The following is a 22527-nucleotide window of genomic DNA, read 5'->3' on the forward strand; positions in this document are numbered from 1 at the left end:
TTTCACTTTGAAAATAATATGAAATTTTGTGGAAAGTTTGAATTTGGTCGTGGTTCAATGATTTTGGACAAACTTATCTTTCTTGAATGTTGGAAAAAATTTGAACTTTCAGTTTCAGCACTCATACTTTTGTGGAAATGTATGTAGCCATAATTTTGGCTACAAATATGAAATATGCTATTTTCAAAAGGTTAAGACTGAATAATTTCAGTGCTTTGAACATTGTATGAAAATGGTTTATGTTAACATTGAAAAGTTTTAAGGGCTTTGAACTGCAAATGAAAAAAATAATTTGTGCAAACAAATTTGGAACTAAATATGATAACATCTGAAATTTTGGCTGCATGCGGGGGCATCTGTGGCATGATGACACATTTCTAGTTTGTCTTAGTTTACAGTTATAGGAAAGCTTCATAACACTTTATTAATTTTTCTTCTGCAACAAATTTTCATCAGGAACTGATTTTCAGATAGTATCTTCTTCAGGCATAATGGCCCACCTGACCCTTAACATGCAGAATTTATGGAAAGGATTTTCCCAGCTTTGAATTTCTACCAGTTTGTTCAAATTTCAAGGGATTTCCGTATTACAATACAAAAATTGAGATAGCAACAGTATAGAGCCTGGTCATATTGCATGGTTGTTGATCCAGCTCGCATAAATAAACAATCTAAAGCTTCTTTATGACTTAAAGGAATCTCCACTGAGATTTATTGACATGAGGGGACTGGAGATATTTTTTCTGAGATTTTTGTACCATTTGATGTAGGTCTTGAATTTTTGTGTGCAATTTTCAGATCATTATTTCACCCAGTTTTTCCAGAATGATAATTTTCATTGTGCAAAATGACCCCAAAATGAAAAGCATTTAACACTTATTCAAATTATTTGACCTCATTGGAGCTCCTGTAATATGTTCAATTTATTATTTTTAATGAGTATGTACACAAGGTGTTAACATGTAAAATAATGTTTAACTTGTTAAAGACCAACATGTTAGTGCTTTGTCACTAGAATACTATGTGTGTTTGCGGCTGTTGGCAAATTGACATGATACCCCACCCACTCACTTTATACTGGCAGCAGACTGACTGTTTCCAGAACTATCTTCTTATTGTGGAGTAGCAAGAAAGATAGTGTGAAAGATACTAGTACCATATATATTTTCATCAGTACTTTAGTAAAATCTGGCTGAGATTAAATCTCATTGTTATAATCAGTTCAAATGCAAGTAAAGTTAAGGTACATGTACATTGCAAGAGCAGTGTTTATAAATAACCTATATTAAGAATAAAATGCCTAACTGACAGATTTTGAGCTTTACTGTGACCTATGTTTAAGAAGAAAATGCCTAACTAACAGCTTTAATGTGACATGGCGACAAATCCGACTCGCCGAGTTCTAGTTCCATTTAGGCGCCATTTGTATGGACAATACCCATTTATGGCTGTTGTGTTTCTTAAAAAGGAAATCGCATGAGTTTTTGTAGCTTGTAAGACATAAAATAAAGCAAAGTAATATTTGTTTTGAAAGGGCATTTATTTAAGCTGGTAAAAGACAGAAACTGTTAAAGTAGCAAAATGTGTTTATCTTAACTAAGGAAACAAATTACCTACCCCTTTATATATTTTATTTACAGAATTATAACCAAGATTGCGCTCTAAGATTTATGTTATGATGTTTGTTATAATGTCCAAAAATGTCAAAATATGATTATGCTCTTTCGCGTCATCTGTAAAAATTCATGAAATAAAATATGTAAATATATAAATATAAAAAATATTTTTTTTTTATACTATTTTCACACAGTAATCTTTGTTTACAGGGTTATTGGAACATGAGGACGGGACTATATTGAAGGCACTACAGAAGCCTCCTCGCGGGACGAGGGAGCTGGACTTCTATAGGAAAATATTTGATGAGGACTGTGCTGATAAAGATATATTACAACTACAACAACTACTCCCGCAGTTCTACGGCTCATTTCAATTTGATGAATATCCAGATGGTATGTGTACACTATGAATACTAGCGGAAAAAATTTGAGCCGCACCATGACAAAATCAACATAATGCTTTTGCGACCAGATCAGCCTGCGCATCTGTGCAGTCTGATCAGGATCTATGCTGTTCGCTATCAGTTTCTCTTCTTGTAATAGAGTTTGTAAGCGAGCAGCATGGATCTTGATCAGACTGCACATGGTCTGGATCTATGTTGGTTTCAAACACACTATTTTGGTTTTGTCATGGCGCAGCTCAAATGTTGATGAAGTTTTAAGTGATTTGGAATGAACATTTATATGATGAATACTTATTTTTTGTTCTAAAACATTTTATTACATGCTATATAGATATATGTAATATCGGATAATGTTTTTCACACTTGCCAGAAACATCCATATATAATTCTTAAATTCATGCTTTGCTGTTATGTTCGATACTTAATTCTTGCAACATAATTATTCATTGAATTACAGACCTTCTATTATTGTCCAATTCACTTTAATGAAAGTCAGAATAAATAAATTGCACAAATGGAACAGGGAAATATTGTTTGAAAATTTCAGAAGGTTTGGTTATCGTTTAGAGTGGGTGTGTCTTATTTTAAAACCAATGTAGTAATAAGTAAACTTAATTTTACTCATACATTATGAGGTAGTAACTTAACAGCAGCTTTCTATGGTTTGATGTAGTGATTTTTGTAGATTCCGTGCAAAATTTTGATTTTGGATTCCATGTTTTTTATTTTTCGCCTCAAAAACTGTCTTAATAGTAGCCCAGTTTTCATATATGAAAATTGTTTGCATGACTATATGATACAGGCAATCAATTTGTTCTCAATTTGGTAACTTAAAACAAATGTTGTAATTTGTACAATAATTTGTTAATGTCATCAACCTTAAGAAAATATGTTGATAATTTACTATGGAATGTTTATCAGTATTGACGAAATGATCGGATGTCATTATTTATTCAATTAAGAAAGATTGATATAAAGTATTCGCTTTCCCATTCATCAAATTTTTGTTAAATATATGTCATATAAAAAAAATCATGATCAAAATGTAGTCTTCTTCCCCTTTTCACTAATTCTTGATTAAAAGTTTACTATGTACCATATTAAGAAAATTCATGATCAAAATGTAGTCTCCTCCCCATCTCACTAAATTCTTGATTAATAATGTACTATATAAAAAAGTCATGATTAAAATGTAAAATGTTTTATAGTGGTTCCCCCATACAGCGTTCATAATATGGGGGGACAGGCAATTAATTTTACAGTTTGTTTATAGTTAAAGGCATTAAAAGTAACACAGTTCATTAATGACATGATTAGCACATGGGTGTAGTAATACTGTGTATTACATACTTCTGATGTATCTAAATGTTTACGCCAAAAATAGGTGTTGTTGTTTTTCTCCACGTCATCTTAAGAAGCTGATGAATCTCATGCACATGATTGATTATGTTGTAAACATGACTCAAACTATGTCGTTCCAAGTATTTTATAACGGTAATGTTACAAGGTAATTATGATGAATGTAATTGAAAACATTGGGAATTTGACGCAATACTGACATATGTCATCTGTATTAGAAAACAAGTTTGTGTCGTTGCTGCGCTGAACCATTAATTTTGTTCCGAGTTTGGTTTTAATTAATAAAAAACTTGTTTTATCGTTTTTTTATCATGTGTTATTTTTTTCATCCAATTAAGAGTACTGATAATTAATTAGGAGTGTGTATTTTGTAATTGTTAGGAGAAATAAAGGATGTAAATCATGTAATACACATTTCACCATATTAGTAATCACAGACGATTGTGGACCCCCCACCCTTCTCCTCCCTTGAATTTTGAAAATTTAAACAAATTTTTTTTGCAAGCACTAGTCTTAATTGGTTTAAAATATTGATATGACATGGTCTAGTGCCTTACACATAAACAAGTTTGAACAGAATTTCACAACCTTTAAAAAAAAACATTGTTTTACCCATGCTTCAATCAATTTATGATATTTTAGTGAGTTTTTTTAAGTGTCAAAATAATGGAAAACAAGTTTAATTTTCATTACGTGTAAACCAGGTAGTAATAATATGCAAACAATTTTTAATGTAGGGTTTTGCAAATTAAATTTAGCCGTGATGCATACAAGTGCAAATCAAAAAAAGGAAAACAACTTGCATAACCCCAAGTGTCTATGTAAGAAATAATTCGGTTAGGTAAATCTGTCTCACATGGCCTTGATATTTGATTACATTACAGCAGATTGTCATTTTAATATAACCTTGAAAATCAGTATTGAAAAACAATTACAGTATTTGTTTGTTTCTGATAAGACGTAGTCCAACTAATTCTACTTCCTGTTGAGATATAACATGCTATTTTGAGTTTATGGGCAATATCTTCTGTAGAAGGGAGACAAAAAAATATCTCAGGATCTGGCTTTGGGACATCAACAGTTTTTGACTAGATGCCACTGTGTTATATATTGCCCAAGTTCTAAAGATATGACTATAAAGTTTAAGACCTTGTTATATATTGCCCATGTTTTAAAAACACTTATAGTTGGCATTATCACAAGTCAGTTATCCACCTCATGTAGTAAAAATGGACTTGTCCCATAGATTTAGAAGTGCTTATTGTAAGAAAGTGAGATTTTAAAAGAGAGGAAAAAAAATAAAAAAAATCAGCAAGCAACTGTACAGAGCCTGGTCAGGCTTTAGGGCTTTTTTTCACATGTAGGGGAAAGGGCCCTTCCCTAAAATTTGGGGGAAAATAACACAGTATTTTTGCAAAAGCAGACAAAAAAATTGATTTCAGTTAAATTTGAGAGGAAAACTGCATGGTTTAATTTTTTTTCTGAGGGGAAACAGCCCCTGCTATAGAATGAAAAAAAGCCCCTTGGATGCAAGCCCACTGCTATATAATGAAAAAAAAGCCCCTGGGATGCAAGCCCCGCTATAGAATGAAAAAAGCCCTTAGGATGCAAGCCCACTGCTATAGAATGAAAAAAGCCCCTGGGATGCAAGCCCCCTGCTATAGAATGAAAAAAGCCCCTAGGATGCAAGCCCCCTGCTATAGAATGAAAAAAGCCCCTTGGATGCAAGGCCCCAGCTATAGAATGAAAAAGAAGCCCCTGGGCTGCTCTGATTTACAGGCTGGCCTAGCTCTATACTGATAACATAGATTATATAAATGAGCCGTGTCATGACAAAACCAACATTATTGGTTTGCGACCAGCTTGGATCCAGACCAGCCTGCGCATCCGCGCAGTCTGATCAGGATCCATGCTGTTCGCTTACAAACCCTATAACAAGTAGAGAAACTGATAGCGAACAGCATGGATCCTGATCAGACTGCGAGTATGCGCAGGCTGGTCCACATTCATGCTGGTCGCAAACCCATTATGTTGGTTTTGTTGTGACGCGGCTCAAATGTCATTGTAAGCTATCTAAGATTGGCATTTTACAGCTTTTTGTTGAAGCAGATTATTTGTGAAATACAGTATTTAATAATAATATTGGATTATGTTGAAGGTCATATAGTATAAAAGAGGATTTAGTTCAATTTAGCTTCTATATAAATTATTAAATATACCTTCAATAAACTACACCAGGTTATTCAATAGTTCCATATAAAAGTTATTGATATTTTCCCCAAGTTGCTGATTTTAGGTTTAGTAAAAGAAATAATCTACTTCTTTATGAAAAAAAAGCTTTTAGAAATATCTGAGCACTGTAGTGTCAATATCTGAACATAAATGTATTGAATGTATAATAAATAGATCAATGCACAGTACATTAAGGTCTATTCTGAAGTGATTAGTAATATACTTCATTAGAGGTGAATGGTGTATTGAAATTGTGAGAGAGAATTATGAATTATTGACTTAAAAATATAAAGTATCATATGAACTGCTGTATGATGTATCAGAGAAATGAATAAAGTTTTTCTTAAAAGATGTTATTGTCTTTGAAAAGGGTTGAATCATAGATTTACTTTTTATATATGACAAAGGCTTATTGATGCTGCCTTTATAATGCTCTGAGGATTTTGTGCTTTATGTACAGGGATTTTTTTTGCATAAGTCAAGAAATTTTGTTAAGAAATTTTGTACAGAAATTTTAGTTTTGATAAAAAAATAAATAGATGTACTTTCAATGAAATAGGGAAAATTCCCTTATTATTACTTGTAGAGGTACCTTTAATAAAATAAGGAAAATTCCCTATTATGACCTATAGAGGTGCCTTTAATAAAATAAGGAAAATTCCCTATTATGACCTATAGAGGTGCCTTTAATAAAATAAGGAAAATTCCCTATTATTACTTGTAGAGGTACCTTTAATAAAATAAGGAAAATTCCCTATTATGACCTATAGAGGTGCCTTCAATAAAATAAGGAAAATTCCTTATTATGACTTGTAGATGTACCTTCAATAAAATAAGGAAAATTCCCTATTATTACTTGTAGATGTACCTTCAATAAAATAAGGAAAATTCCCTATTATGACCTATAGAGGTGCCTTTAATAAAATAAGGAAAATTCCTTATTATGACTTGTAGATGTACCTTCAATAAAATAAGGAAAATTCCCTATTATGACTTGTCGATGTACCTTCAATAAAATAAAGAAAATTCCCTATTATGACTTGTAGATGTACCTTCAATAAAATAAGGAAAAGTCCCTATTATGACTTCTAGAGGTGCCTTCAATAAAATAAGGAAAATTCCCTATTATGACTTGTAGATGTACCTTCAATAAAATAAGGAAAATTCCCTATTATGACTTCTAGAGGTGCCTTCAATAAAATAAGGAAAATTCCCTATTATGACTTGTAGATGTACCTTCAATAAAATAAGGAAAATTCCCTATTATGACTTCTAGAGGTGCCTTCAATAAAATAAAGAAAATTCCTTATTATGACTTGTAGATGTACCTTCAATAAAATAAGGAAAATTCCCTATTATGACTTCTAGAGGTGCCTTCAATAAAATAAGGAAAATTCCCTATTATGACCTATAGAGGTGCCTTTAATAAAATAAGGAAAATTCCCTATTATGACTTGTAGATATACCTTCAATAAAATAAGGAAAATTCCCTATTATGACTTGTAGAGGTGTATTCAATAAAATATAAAAAATTCCCTATTATGACTTGTAGATGTACCTTCAATAAAATAAGGAAAATTCCCTATTATGACTTGTATATGTACCTTCAGTAAAATAAGGAAAATTCCCTATTATGACCTGTAGAGGTGCCTTTAATAAAATAAGGAAAATTCCTTATTATGACTTGTAGATGTACCTTCAATAAAATAAGGAAAATTCCCTATTATGACTTGTCGATGTACCTTCAATAAAATAAAGAAAATTCCCTATTATGACTTGTAGATGTACCTTCAATAAAATAAGGAAAAGTCCCTATTATGACTTCTAGAGGTGCCTTCAATAAAATAAGGAAAATTCCCTATTATGACTTGTAGATGTACCTTCAATAAAATAAGGAAAATTCCCTATTATGACTTGTAGATGTGCCTTCAATAAAATAAGGAAAATTCCCTATTATGACTTGTAGATGTACCTTCAGTAAAATAAGGAAAATTCCCTATTATGACCTGTAGAGGTGTATTCAATAAAATATAAAAAATTCCCTATTATGACTTGTAGATGTACCTTCAATAAAATAAGGAAAATTCCCTAAATAAGGAAAAAATCCCTATTATGACTTGTAGAGGTATCTTCAATAAAATAAGGAAAATTACCTATTATGACTCCCTATTATGACTTGTAGATATACCTTCAATGAAATAAGGGAAATTCCCTTTTATGACTTGACTTTTATTACCTTTAATAAAAAAAGGAATTTTATGACTTGTAGATTTACTATGGATAAAATTAGGAAAATTCGCTATTACATGACAGTTATGTACTTTATGAAAAAAATGCCCTGTAACATTTTGAATGGCATTGATCTTACATACCAAGATATAATGTTTTGTGTACAAACTTAAACTATATAAATAATGTGACAGGTCAAATATCTGTAATGTATATATATAATATCAAATGTTGAATATGATTGCTTTGTTCTCAAGGTCACCGTAGTCTCTGTTTGGAATACCAGTTTGATCAGAACAAAGAAATTTTAAACATTGACTTAAGTACCAATATTAACTGATTGAAATAATATCTGATAAATTAACACCGTATGTTTTTGTTTTTAAATTGACAAAGCTCCTCATTGGTGCTTGAAGTTCAAGATTAAGTTCAATATTAGGGCTTAAAATAGAATTTTATGAATTGAATTTGTTAAAACATTTTTTACCTTCAAATCTTGCTTTTGATATATATTACATAGATCTAGTTGGGTTTTTTTCTCCAATATATATGTTTTTTACCAATTTTACCAAGGGTTATAAGGTTTGTCTGGGTAAAGACTTAAATATTGAGCGTTAGGTTGCTTCCAGTCTTATTCTCTTTTGTATTTATTGTAAATGTCATATAAAATTTTTCTTGTATATAATAAAAATAAGAAGAAAATGGAGAAGTACAACACATTATTTTTATTTATTGTTATTTATTAGTCCCCTACCGGTTTACCGGAGGGGACTTTAGGTTTACCCTCCGTCCGTCTGTCCGTCCGTCCGTCAGTCCGTCCGTCCACAAAACTGGATCCCGCGATAACGCAAAAAGTACTAAATATATTTTAATGAAACTTGATATATGGATAGATGGCAGTATGGAGATTATGCACGTCTTTTTCTTTTCTTCCTATGTTGAAAATTCTGGTTGCTATGGCAACAAATAGACTGAAAATATGGCAAATTTTACACATAACCTGGATCCCGCGATAACGCAAAAAGTACTGAAAATATTTTTATGAAACTTGATATACGGATAGATAGCAGTATGGAGATTATGCACGTCTTTTTCTTTTCTTCCTATGTTGAAAATTCTGGTTGCTATGGCAACAAATAGACTGAAAATATGGCAAATTTTACACATAACCTGGATCCAGTGATAACACAAAAAGTACTGAAAATATGTTTATGAAACTTGACATATGGGTAGATGGCAGTATGGAAATTATGCACCTATTTTTTTATCTTCCTATGTTGAAAATTCTGGTTGCTATGGCAACAAATAGACTGAATTTCAAGATTTCTGATTCTAGTTTTTAAGTTTTTTCACTCTAAGTTCTTTATTTCTTAAGGTATTTTCTTCAAACTTTAAACATAAGTTGCTTGTCATCAACCACATCATATGTGACAAGGTTTACAACTCTAGCACAAAATTTATCAGAATTAGCTCCCTTGAACTTCAAATTTTCATGAAAAAAACATTGTTTTTTTTTAATAACTTCTTTTTCTGAATGTATCTACTTCAAACTTCATATAAATGTTTCTTATTGTCACTCAACATTTGTGAGTGTTCAATACTCTAGCAAGACTATTTCCAGAATTATGCCCCTTTTGAACTTAGACTTTTTTTGAGAAATTGGTAATTTTTCAACAAATTTACTTAAAATAGGAACCTAAGTGAATGGCCAATGGCCCTTCAGAATGTTGCTTGGGCTCTTACCGGTAGGGGACTTATGGATTGCTTGCAATATTATGATAATTGCTTGTTACTACCAGTTATGCTTCTATCGAACCTTCATCAGGATATATGTATATGATGAATAAAATATGTTTTAACCAAATTATACTCTGTATATTTCTGGCCATGTGAATTTAATTTGTTGCCACTCTTATCCCAGACCTTAAAGTTATTGGTTAGGACTCATGAATTTGATATACTAAACATGCACATTTTAATTCTTTTGTATATACACATTGTCTTCTTTACAGTGACATACCTGAAGCTGGAGAATCTAGTTAGAAAGTTCAAGAAACCATGTGTTGTTGATATTAAAATGGGGAAGAAAACTTACGATCCGGAGGCTGGACCTGCTAAGATCGCTAAAGAGATGACAAAGTTCCCACATGTAGAAAAGTTTGGCTTCCAATTCACAGGAATGCAGGTATATGAAACTGTTATTGATATAACGAAACTCAATCTTAATCTGATGATATAGTTCAGGCGTGTCTTTCATTTGATACATAGTTAGTTAGATTATGATATAGCTAATATTACTGCTATTTGAAGAGAAATATGACTATTTTAGCTCACCTGAACAGAGATTGTGGTGCTGTGAGGTGAACTTTTGTGATAGCATGATGTTGAACTAATGTAATCTGTTGTGTTTTGTCATCTTCTACTATGATAGGGTAGATTTTGATCAAACTTCAGAGAACTGAACAGTTACTGTTAGTGGCTCTCACTACTTTGGTTCTTTAATGCACTCACCCCAGGGACCATGGGTTCAAGGGGCACTTTGGTTGTCTAAAGGTTAAGAAGCCATTGACACACATTAGGGACCATGGGCTCAAGGGCAACTTTGGTTTTCTAGTGGATAAGAAGCCATCCCCTTACCTCAGGGACCATGGGCATCAAGGGCCACTTTGGTTCTCTAATGGGTAAGAAGCCATCCACTTACCCCAGGGATCATGGGCTCAAGGGCCACTTTGGTGTTCTAATGGTTAAGAAACCATCCACTCAGCTCAGGGATCATGGGCTCAATGGCCACTTCGGTGTTCTAATGGTTAAGAAACCATCCACTCAGCCCAGGGATCATGGGCTCAAGGGCCACTTTGGTGTTTTAATGGTTAAGAAACCATCCACTCATCCCATGGACCATGGGCTCAAGGGCCACTTTGGTGAACCATCCACTCATCCCAGGGATCATAGGCTCAAGGGCCACTTTGGTTCTCTTATGGATAAGAAGCCATCCACTCACCCCGGGGATCATAGGCTCAAGGGCCACTTTGGTTCTCTAATGGGTAAGAAGCCATCCACTCACCCCAGGGATCATGGGCTCAAAGGCCACTTTGGTGTTCTAATGGTTAAGAAGCTATCCACTAACCCCAGGGATCATTTGCTGAAGGACCTTGAGTTCTTTAATGGTTAAGACCCCAGGGACCATGGGCTCAAAGGCCTTTGGTTCTCCCATACAGGTTAACTCATAAATGGTTCAAATATTCAATATTCTCCAAGTTTTAACACAATTACACTTGATTGTACAAACATACAAGATGTCAATAAATCTGCTAATATATCAAAGAGGACTTTGATTCATGCACAGACTTTTAAATTAATATTTTATAGTATATTAGATGAGGTAATAAACAATAACTTCAACTCGTTAAGAGATATGATTTATTTGCTATGTAATATTTAATGATAATTTATTTACTTTTTTGATTTAAAAAAAAAATGAAGCTTAACTGCAAAACAGTCCACACAAAGAGACATGACAGTGCTTTATCAATGATTAAATCACTCTACAGAAAATAGAATCTACTTCAGAATGAGTAGGGGATTTTATTCTTTAAAATTTAATTATTCAAATTACGTCACATTTACAAGTGAAGGAGTTTTTGTATACTTAGGAAATAGATATCAATTTTAATTGCATTGTTGTAAAATAATGCAGGCTTCGATTTCACATGCGTAGGAATATAATGAAGGCTGATAGGCCTGAATGATAAGTTACAAAGCATTTGACCGATAAATTGTGCATTATTGTATTATAATGCAAGAAAAATTAATATTTTTTTCCATTGTAATATGATGATAAAAAGAGAATTAATAGAAATATGTTGAACTATATTGAGTTTGGAAGTAATTTTCATGCCGTCAATTGGTTATTTGACATAATTTCTGGCATCATATGAAATGTAAGCATTCCTTTTTTATGCTTTGCATATATTGTGTAATTTTACACCTGATTGCCTTATTTGTTTGATAGGGGAATATTGTGAAGCGTGTTAGAATAGTAAATTTATCACTTTGGTAAATTAGCTTTTTCTTCCTATGCATCACAATGCCGTATTCTGCTTTTTAAATTGTGAGTTGATTGAAGACTTTGATATTTTAATTGGTGTATTGATTTATACTAAGCTAGGATTGAATCTTAAAACATTTATACATGTACCTCTATTTTTCATTTTGTCGTATCAAAGACAAAATTTAAAGTACCATATTCTCTTCATTTAGTTCACAGAGGTCATACCATTTAGGCACTACACCCACCCAATATTGAATTGGGAATTGCCTGTTGTTAGGTATTCAAAATACTAAATTTTAAACAGCTGTGTTATCGTAGTATAAAGTCTGGTCAAGCTGTATACTTTCGCACACTTGCACAAGCTTGTGTACAGTAGCTTTTACAATACTGGTGAGCATACGGCATTTATAGAAAAGACATTATTTTTTTTATGAAATTCTTAAAAGTTTATTTTTAGCTCAACTATTGGAGGAATTGAGAGAGCTATTGTATTCACCCAGGCATCAGGTGCACAAGTACTTATTTAAATGCATTCATCCAAGTCACTATCCAAGGCCTATAACTCTAACATCAATTTTGATAGAATTACGATTTTTTTTAACATTATCCACTATAAAGTACTGAGAAGTCAAGCACTCTGTCCTACTGACAGCTCTTGTTTATAATGGATTTGCTGAGCTTTTAATTTGAAACGGTCCATTCAAAGCATAAAGGATTTCAATAGATGCTTTCAATTTAGCGATTTGCGTTACGGAAGAATTACCTCTTGTAGCGGATGTGATGTAAATGGAGGATTATTTTTTTACAGATGGCTTTGGATGTTTAATAAGCTGATTAAAAGGAAAATGATCAAATTAAAAATTAAAAATGCAGTGTTTCATCGCAATGTGTAAAATAGAGATCGAGGTTGTTCAATCATGAATATAATATGAATTCAATATCAAGCCAATAAGTTGAACAAAAGTAAATGTTTCACATTTATTAAAAGAAAAAATACATCAGTGAAATGTCAAAGTGATTATCATGGACTAATGGTATAGTCTCTTGATAAAGAAAAGCATTTTAACATTACTAGAAAATATGAACTATATTGTGCCATAAATTTACTTGTACGGTATATGTTCTATGTTTAGGGGAAGCTTTGAATAGTTACTAAGCAAAAGAAATTTTTGTTTCTTTTCTTCCAGAAAACATATGGTTTTTCTAATTTTGTCCTGTAACATATTTGAGCCGTGTCATGACAAAACCAACATAGTACGTTTTTGTGACCAGCATGGATCCAGACCAGCTTGGGCATCCACGCAGTCTGATCAGGATCCATGCTGTTCGCTATCCGTTTCTATATTTGCTATAGGGTTTGTAAGTGAACAGCATGGATCCTGATCAGACTACGCGGATGCGCAGGATGGTCTGGATCCATGCTGGTCACAAACCCATTATGTTGGTTTTGTCATGACGCGGCTCATTTAGTGTTTAAATTCGTAAACCTTTCCTTATATTGACAACACTTATAGAAAAGGGTATTTAATCTATAACATACAAACAAGAATATTTATAAAAACAATGGACTTGAAGTAGATTATCAAGTTTTTGATCTTTTTTATACATCAGCATAAATATTGTAAACAGTCAAATTATTCACTTTTAGTTCACCCACACAGTATGAACATGGACATTTAATATATTTATCATTACTGTAGAAATGAAAAGCCTGTGATAAAATTATATAATTTTATGTAGAAGATAAGCCAAACAGATAGGGCCTGGTCAGACTGCACGAATGCAGGCTGGCATTAGGCCTTACTTGAAAAGTTAACACTTTTCTGGAAATATTTGTGAGACAAACTAGGGGTAAAATGTCTTAGCAGGTGTATGTGTGTATTCATTTCTTTCAAATTTACTGTTAGATATTGTTACCTTAGTACAGTATAGGGTTTACTCCTTATATAAATTAATATGAGTTAACCCATTTCTGCATTAAAGTGACGCTATATTGGTCTGTTTACTTGCTCCCTTCGGCCTTATATTTCACAGATTCGGCTTTACTGTTGCACAATTCCTGTATAATAACCAAGTTTCTGCATTACGGCATTCCGGATATACAAGCAAATACTGATGGCTAAGCTTAGAGACTAATCACATTGGTTCACGTGTTGGAATGGGCTACTTTCAAGGATTTTAATATCGCAGACTAAACATGTATATTAAAATGAGTAACTTTATATTTTTCAGACATATGACCCAGTGGAACAGAGAATCAAATTTTATGACAAGTTTTTCTGTAGAAAACTGGGAGAGAATGAACTATTAACAAAAGGTAAACCAGAGTTTATTTCTGAGAACAATGTACTTGACAATATAATGATTAGTTCAAGTATATGATTAAGTGTTTGTTAAAAAAAACAACATATGAATTTTTTGCATAAGAAATTTATAGTAAAGTACTGTAGTAAAAGGAATTAAAAGAATTACTAGGAGGCTGATGTAGGCAAAAATGCATGTTGGGCCACCTCAAAACTTACAAAACACTTTGTTTATGTGAGAAAACTAAAAATGACTACATCTAATTTAAAATGGACTGAAAACATTCAATGACATCTTTGCAGTTAAATTATTTTTAAAAATTCTATATAAATCATTGAAGGACCTTTTTCCATACTTTGATTAAGGCTTGTTTATTTTTTTCAGGACTTGGAACCTACTTCAGTATAAAGCATGGACTCAGAAAAGACGCTATTAAAGTTTTAATTGAAAAATTAAAAGAAATCGAGAAGTGGTTCGAAACTCAGAGACGATTCTCATTCTATGCTAGCTCATTGTTAATGATTTATGAAGGTGATACTCAACAAAATGATTATTACACTCCGTGCAATCAGTGTCACACAGGAGACTGTATGTGTAGTATGGCCGACTCCGAGCAGACAGACTCGACCGACCAGTCAGATAATGCATCCTCGCGTGGAACTGAAAACACAGACCTAACCTCGTCCGAAACAGTATTGTCCGAAATGGATACAGCTTCATCAAGTAGAACAGACAACTCATCGCTAACGGCCTCAGTTAGTAACATATCTGTGGATACACAGTCTACGTCAGGAAATCCCGGAGTCAATAACCATAATGCAATCCTGGCGGAAGTGCGTATGATAGATTTCACGCACGTGTTTAATGTTGAGGAACAAGACGATAACTACCTATATGGTTTGAAAAATCTTATTTCCAATATGCAACAGCTCCTCGACTCATAGCAGTTTGTAGATTGCTGGACCAATGAGAAAAGTTTGAAAGATAGGCGAAAAACTGTTTTCATGTAACCTACAAAAGTTTTTGCTTCTAGGTGAAATGTCTGGGTTGCTTTCAAGATTACTTATAAAAAAAATTTCTTTCTCACAAAAAAATGAATTTCTTACTATTATAAGTTATGTTTGAGGCTTGTAATTGCTAGCATATACATGTATTTTAACTTTGTGATAAATTTTTTAAGGTCATTCCATCACTGGCAATGAAGTATATCTGCCCATACTGTTAGAATCATTTTAATCAAATAATAAATTTTGAAAAAATTCTCTTCAATGCAAGTTAACGAAACCCCTGCATGGCGACAATTATATGACTGATTGGTTTAGCCCGATGAAAAAAGAATTTCATTTATATTGTATGCATTTCTATTGTGGTCAAAACTCTTTTTGTTGATTTAATAGAATACTCATGAGAAATATCCAAGAAAGTTCCCTACTATTAGATGAAATTCTGATAATGAGAAAAAAATATACCAAAGATAAAGTTTTTGAGAAATAAAAATGATACCATTTATGAGGCATAATGGACCTTTAACTTTGATATTAATAGCAGACTAATCATTATCAGTCTCATCATTATATTCTTAGGAAATTCCTAACTTGAATATATCGGAATACTGATAATTGGGTTCTAAGAAAGTTCTTAACGTTTGATCGTAATCTCGACTTAAATGGAATACTGTTAATTGGATTCTTAGAGTGCTTGTCAACTACATTATACAGTGTAGTAATAAAGCTTTAAGTCAGTCTTATTTACATAGTTTTTTTACATTAATTTTTCTATCTAAATATTGGCACTCCTGTAAAACAGGTCAAATAAACATTAGTTTCTTGGAATTATTGATTTTTTAGCTCGACTTTTCTATGAAAAGGGGAGCTATCCTACTCGCCCCGGCGTCGGCGTCGGCGTTGGCGTCACACCTTGGTTAAGTTTTTCGTACCACCCCACTTTATTTCAGAAGTATTACAAGTATGGCTTTGAAACTTACCATACTTGTTCACCATCATAACCTCCATCTACAGACAAGAGTACATAACTCTGTCAAGGTTTTTGACAGAATTATGGCCCTTTTTTGACTTAGAAAGTGTATTGAGCTTGGTTAAGTTTTTTGTACCACCTCACTTTATTTCATAACCATTGGAGGTATTGCTTTGAAACTGACCATACTTGTTTACCATCAAGACCTTCATCAACAGACAAGAGGACATAACTCTGTCAAGGTTTTTGACAGAATTATGCCCCTTTTTGACTTAGAAAATACATTGAATATGGGTAAAATCCACTTATTGCCTTAACCCTTTGAGATATTGCTTTGAAACTTTTAATGCTATTTCACATCATTACCCCCATCTGTACGCAAGAGAAGGTAACTCTGTCAAGGATTTGTTTTAAAAATTAAGGCCTTTTATCGACTTAGAATCTTGGTTAATAATTCTTCACTAAATATCTTAATGCTCATGGCCATTGTTCACTTTAAAAATACAGAGATTCTTGTATTGCCTTTTACTGCAAAAACTTTTTTTATTGGCAAGCAATAAAAAAGTCGAGCGCGCTGTCTTACGGACAGCTCTTGTTTATTTTGATTGTAGTCATTTTGGCTCTTGAAACATATAATATGAGAAATTCAGTTTTGTATTCAGTTTTATAAACAATATACTTGCTGTTTGATTTACATTGATTAATTAAAGGTGGTTCAGGGCATTTTCACCATATTACCTTGGACTGATATTAGGACCTGTTCCCAATCCAAAAGACTTGAAAATAACGCTTTTTTTTCTCAGTTTAGATAACTCAATAATCCCCAACAGAAAACTGTTTTAACTTCTGAGAAAAATTGAACTGTTTTGACTTGTTTCTGAAAAGAAATTACAGCTTAAATGATCATACATGTGTTATTAACCATAAAAAAACATGTATAACGCATTTTTTCAACTTATTATAATTTTCCAAATTTCTCAAAATGCTGAAAAGTATGTTTTTTTACCAATTCATGCCAGGGGTCTTTTCCCGAAATAGTTCGGAAAAATCCTGTAATGGTGGGCAATTTATACAAAGAAATACTGGTAAAATTGTTTTTGTTTTCTTTGAGAAAGAGCATTATGAGTCATGTTAGGTAGGTTGTTTATAGAACATAGTGTTTCCACAGTAAATGACAAAACTGGTTCCCTGTATCTGTGATAGGTATGATTGATGTGTTGATTGGACAGGTATCTAGACATGGTACCAGGAATTATTATTCTGTACATCTCTGTCTTTGTTTCTGTAACAATGATTTCCATGTTTTCTCCCCCATGTTTTCTCTTATGCATGTTAATTACTCATCTATTTGATTTGTACATGATAAGCCTTTTTCTGGCTGGTGATGAAATTCCACAATGAGAAATAAGAATGTAAACAAGTGTTGTTCTCCCTTGTCATTGATTTATATACTTTTTTTTCCCATAATTATATATAGAAATTTCTATTTCTACAAATAGAAAAACATCCCATGTCATTGATTAAGATAGATTTTTTTTTAAATAATTATATATATAGAAACATCATTTTCTACATATGGAAAAAAAAAGATATATGTTAAACAAAGCACAATAAAAGAAAAACACAAAAAACTTTGTATATGCTCAATGTATTATACTATAGAAAACCAGGAAATAAAAAAGACAAAAGCCAGTCATGAACCATTTTGGCATGACATCATCAGACCGCAGTCATTTACTATGGAATCCCTCAATTTTTAACCATTTTTGTTTTAGATTTATTTTCTGATAATGGAACTCTCCAGATATTAGATTGTAAAATATTGATGATTGAGTGGCTGGGCACAAACAAACTCTTCCATGTGCAACTCCCCCATACATTTATAATGGGATTTCAACCAAACTTTAACCAAATGATTGTTATCAAATAAAGTTTCCTGGTGCATATTGTTGTTTGGTTTCTATTTGATCTTTTTTGAAAGAATTATGACCTGTTGTATTTTTTTCCTCACAAAATTATTGTAACATTAGCAGAAAAACAAGTTTTGTGTAATTTCCTGTCATTTTGAATCTTTGTTTCATATTTTGTATCCTCTTTGCTCTGATTCCAGTAATGAAAAAAAAAAGTCTTTGTGTTAAAAAAGATGTGCCCAAATGGACACACTAAAAACATGTAAAAATGATTTTTCATGAGAGCTGATAATTCATAATGATAATGTTATATTATGATAGATAATATTCAGTTTTTTGCATATTTATTGATAATTGTTTTCTTCAAGTATTATGTGTATTTACGTTCATAGATATAGAAATGTGTGATACTTCTTTGTAATGCCTTTTTTCTCCAAGTATAAATATTTTTATCTAACGAAATGTTGCATTACATGTTTGTTTTTGATAAAGGCACTAAAGTAGAAAATATCTTAAGAATTAGAACAAGATAATAAAGAAGGGCTCTTATTTTGGATAATACAATGTATCTTAAGAATGAGATCAAATTTTTAAAAAATAATTTGGTTTAATAATTATGGTAATGTTTTTGCAACAATATTGAAATGTAAAAAAAAAATGTTTTTCTTAGTGCTATTGTTTGTGTTACTTTATATAATTCCTTGATTTGATTGATTTCATTTTGATTGGAATTTGGTTGTAATTAGAGGGATGGGTGGGATAGGGGTTAATGTATTTTATCCCATATATATACCACAATGGTGGCAACATCTTCATTTACTGAGCTGACGCCTTCATAATTGGACTTTGGACATATTGAAATTTGACACTGAATCCTGAATGACTTTGATTATTGCAAAGTTTTGCCATTACTTTCTTTTATTTATTATCGTAATTGGTGGAGGAAATTCTTTTCTCATATTTATATTTTCATTAATATAGGACAACAACTTTTAGATTATTTTATTCAAGTTTCAACTTTGAATGGCTATACAAGCTGAAAATCTCATTTAATGAATCCATACAGCTGTATTATACTACGTATAAACACTTATTTTTACTTTTTTTTCTTTGGGTTTCTCTTTCTTTCTTTACCTTTTGCTGTATCAGCAATCTCATCCTTGTTCATTAGAGAAATAAACTGCCTCTGAATTAAATACCTGTGTTCACAAAGAAAAAATCCGGATCTGGATTTATGTTCATTGCGTTTTGTCGCTTATTAATGATCATATTTGGTTATAATAATAAGGTATTTTTACAAAATGTAAAACTTGCTGATTTTGCAAAGAAAAAAACATAGTTTGGGACAAAAATTATTTAGGAGTAAAAAATTGCAATACTAATAACAATAATAACTGGATCAAAATAAGGATCAAATTAAGGATCAACGTAAAAATTTTGATTACCGGTACCTTATAATCATGCATAGCTTGTTTAGTTATAATAAAATTTGTGTTTCACATATGCATGCCATTTCAAGCCCACGTTTATGTTTATATTGAATACTAAATCTGTGCAAGTACGAAATATGTATTTTGACCCTGATCTTGATCCTCAAATCTTTGTGAACATGGGGCCAAATACTATAATTTATATTAAATATTTAATTATTTTTGAAGAAATTCTTCTATTCTATATTTGTATCTTTGATATTTTGGGATGGATTTATTGTCTGCATTGTGTTCTCTTTAATTTCTCATTCATTTTGACATGAATTTTAAACATTGTTCTTTAACCTGATGATGTCTGACCTTTGACCTTAGATGATGTCTGACCTTTGACCTTAGATGATGTCTGACCTTTGACCTTTGCAGCTGTCAGTTCTATTGTGATGACAGTACATGTATGAAGTAAGCTTTTAATCTGTGAAACCAAAACTTGCAAATAGTCATGTAATTTTCGAATGCAACTGAAAATCTAAACAAAAAGCAATTGCTTTTAGAACTAAATTATCCTTTGTTTTTATGTATTACACATATTTTATTTTCTCCCAAGAGTAATCATGTAGAAATTTAAATGGGAGTATTTACATACTGATAGAAATAGCATAGCTATTACTTTTCATGAATAGATTACTGTTGCATTTGACAGATATATACACGTGTGGGATTTGATGGTTAGATTGTAAATCAGATAGGTCGGGTATGACTCGCTACATGTAATCACTGACTATTTCATGTGCTGTCAATCTTCATTAATGTCAATTGTGATATACAAGTAAAGTTGCTTTCTGTTTCTGCCCACAACAAGCTGATATGAATAATCTCTGAGCTATTGTTTTAATATCTCTACAATAAAGAATGAGGGGGTTTTGTTTCTTCTTGCTATAATTCTCTTAGAATGTAATAAATGGAAAGGTGTGTTTAAATAGGATAAAAGAAGTAATTATGAAAAAATGTAATGAAAAACAAAAGAATCTAGCATTTACAAAGAAACAAAAAAAAACAATTTGTATTAAATGTAAAAGATTCTCTCATTCTTAATCAGCTATTATTTTGTTTTTTTTGCAGCTTTCAATTTTTCAGACTCCTAGTTTTAGTCCAATATACAACGAAAGAAATTATTTGTTTCTTGCTCAAATGACATTATTCCATTATCAATTTTATAAAATGGTGGTTTAGTTAATTTTGATAAAAAAAAACAGCATTCATTAAAAAAGTTGTAAGAAATGGTTAGGGTTATGCTATGGCGATATATCTGTGAATCTTTAAGTACTCTCTCTATCTTGCTGATGATAATAATGTTATGTTTTGTTTCATAGACAGATGCTTTAGGGATCAGACCTTGCACCCCAATGTGATAAGCCCGTGTAAACACCCTTATCAAAAGTCTTTTAACATTATAACACGAATGGGAAATCAGTCTGTTACAACGAAAAAACAGGTTTTCGAACAATTTTCTCATAAATACAAAAAAATACCTTTTACCATCAAGTCTCAATACTGTTTAAATGTTCAAAGATTTTTGATAGAGTGTTATCAGTGGTGCATCACGTTGGAGGGCAGCGTCTGACTCCGAAGTGTCTACGTTTCTTTTGACATTGGCAGAAATATAATTTCCTTCAATCCTAAGTTCACTTGGAGCAGCAAATTCTAAAAATATGACCAGTGCCGACCATAATAAACCAGCACTTATGTTCCGTTTGAAAATGGTATGCACTGTTTGCTATAATAATTCAGTTAGTACATGCTATGAAATTTTCCTTTAAATTGATGAACGGTTTTGTCCAGATAGATATGAAAATAGACAGACATGTCCATTTAAGATATTTAGAGTGGTTAAGATTAATTAATACACTAACAATCAAGATCATGTGAAGTCCATTATACTAATTCATTTGGGAATAAGATAATGAATGGAATTGTTTTAGATAACCCATGTACATTTTAATCGTGATTAATCCTAGGGACATGACCTTGAATCCATTTAACCATATTGATTTTATGAATGTGTCATATGATATATCATATAGGAAAATAATCTCAAAAAGGAACCTTTTTATTGGTCAAATTTTTTGACATTTATAAAAAATCAGTCTATCGAAATCCTTGTTTCAAAATTTATGATTCTGTACTATAATTTGTTACAGTTTCTTAGTTTTGAAGATGATTTATTGATAAGTATAAAGGTCATTGAACCTGTTTTCTTTTAAACAGATTTCTTCAGAAATGATTACTTAGCTATAGACCTGTTGGTTAAAGACTGATTTTTTTTCTCCATAGAAGTCGATGAATATTGCCATCAAAGCTCTGGGAGAAAATATATGACAGCGGGAGACTATTATAAACTATAAATGAACCTCGTCTATCCATTTATATCCCTGCCATTATTTAGTTATTTAAACATTAAATAACAGCTTTTGATACAGGAGAAAATGTGATATCGATTAGATCTAGATGCTGTGTTGTTGACAGGTGTACGATGATTGACTACTGTATTTTATTGTTATTTTGTGATTCTCTATGTTAACGTGGTCAATAGCACTGCAAGTAAAAGTTAAAATTAAGGTGGTCAATAGCACTGCAAGTAAAATTTAAATTAAAAAAAAAAATACCCAGACACTGGTAGGGTTATTATAATGTCATCTTGTCAATTAATTGTGTGGCAGCCCACTGTGATATTGCTTTATATTCAATATGCATTGAAACTGGTTTTATTGTAAAATCTATAAAACAATAGAATATTTTTTTAGAAATTTGTATTTTATTTATTTGGGGAAAATTTATTTATTAATAGGCCTTTTAAGTTGTAATTTTTGAAGTTAAAACTTGATTTTTTTTTCTTTCTTTTCTTTTAAAGATTTTTTTATCGTTAATTTTCCCTATATAAGAAGATTTTAATTTATAATCAAGAACTTGGCTTTGTTTGTTAACAAGTGAAATACACTTCTTGTAACAAATCCACTTTTA

General features: G+C 31.7%; 1 protein-coding gene across 3 annotated transcripts in view; it reads left to right on the plus strand.

Moving 5' to 3' along the window:
* Window positions 1–22124, plus strand: part of LOC132744707 (inositol polyphosphate multikinase-like) — a 38275-nt gene extending 16151 nt beyond the window's left edge. For all 3 annotated transcript variants that reach the window (XM_060733486.1, XM_060733492.1, XM_060733501.1), the window contains exons 3-6: window positions 1827–2009; window positions 9853–10025; window positions 14124–14208; window positions 14580–22124. In XM_060733486.1, coding sequence (XP_060589469.1) covers window positions 1827–2009; window positions 9853–10025; window positions 14124–14208; window positions 14580–15139 — 1001 coding nt within the window. In that variant the 3' untranslated portion in view covers window positions 15140–22124. The remainder of the gene's footprint in view (window positions 1–1826; window positions 2010–9852; window positions 10026–14123; window positions 14209–14579) is intronic.
* The last annotated feature ends 403 nt before the right edge of the window (window positions 22125–22527 follow it).

The sequence above is a fragment of the Ruditapes philippinarum genome, unplaced genomic scaffold (genome assembly GCF_026571515.1).
Source record: "Ruditapes philippinarum isolate M1 unplaced genomic scaffold, ASM2657151v2 ctg3007_1_1_1_1, whole genome shotgun sequence".
Taxonomy (NCBI): domain Eukaryota; kingdom Metazoa; phylum Mollusca; class Bivalvia; order Venerida; family Veneridae; genus Ruditapes; species Ruditapes philippinarum.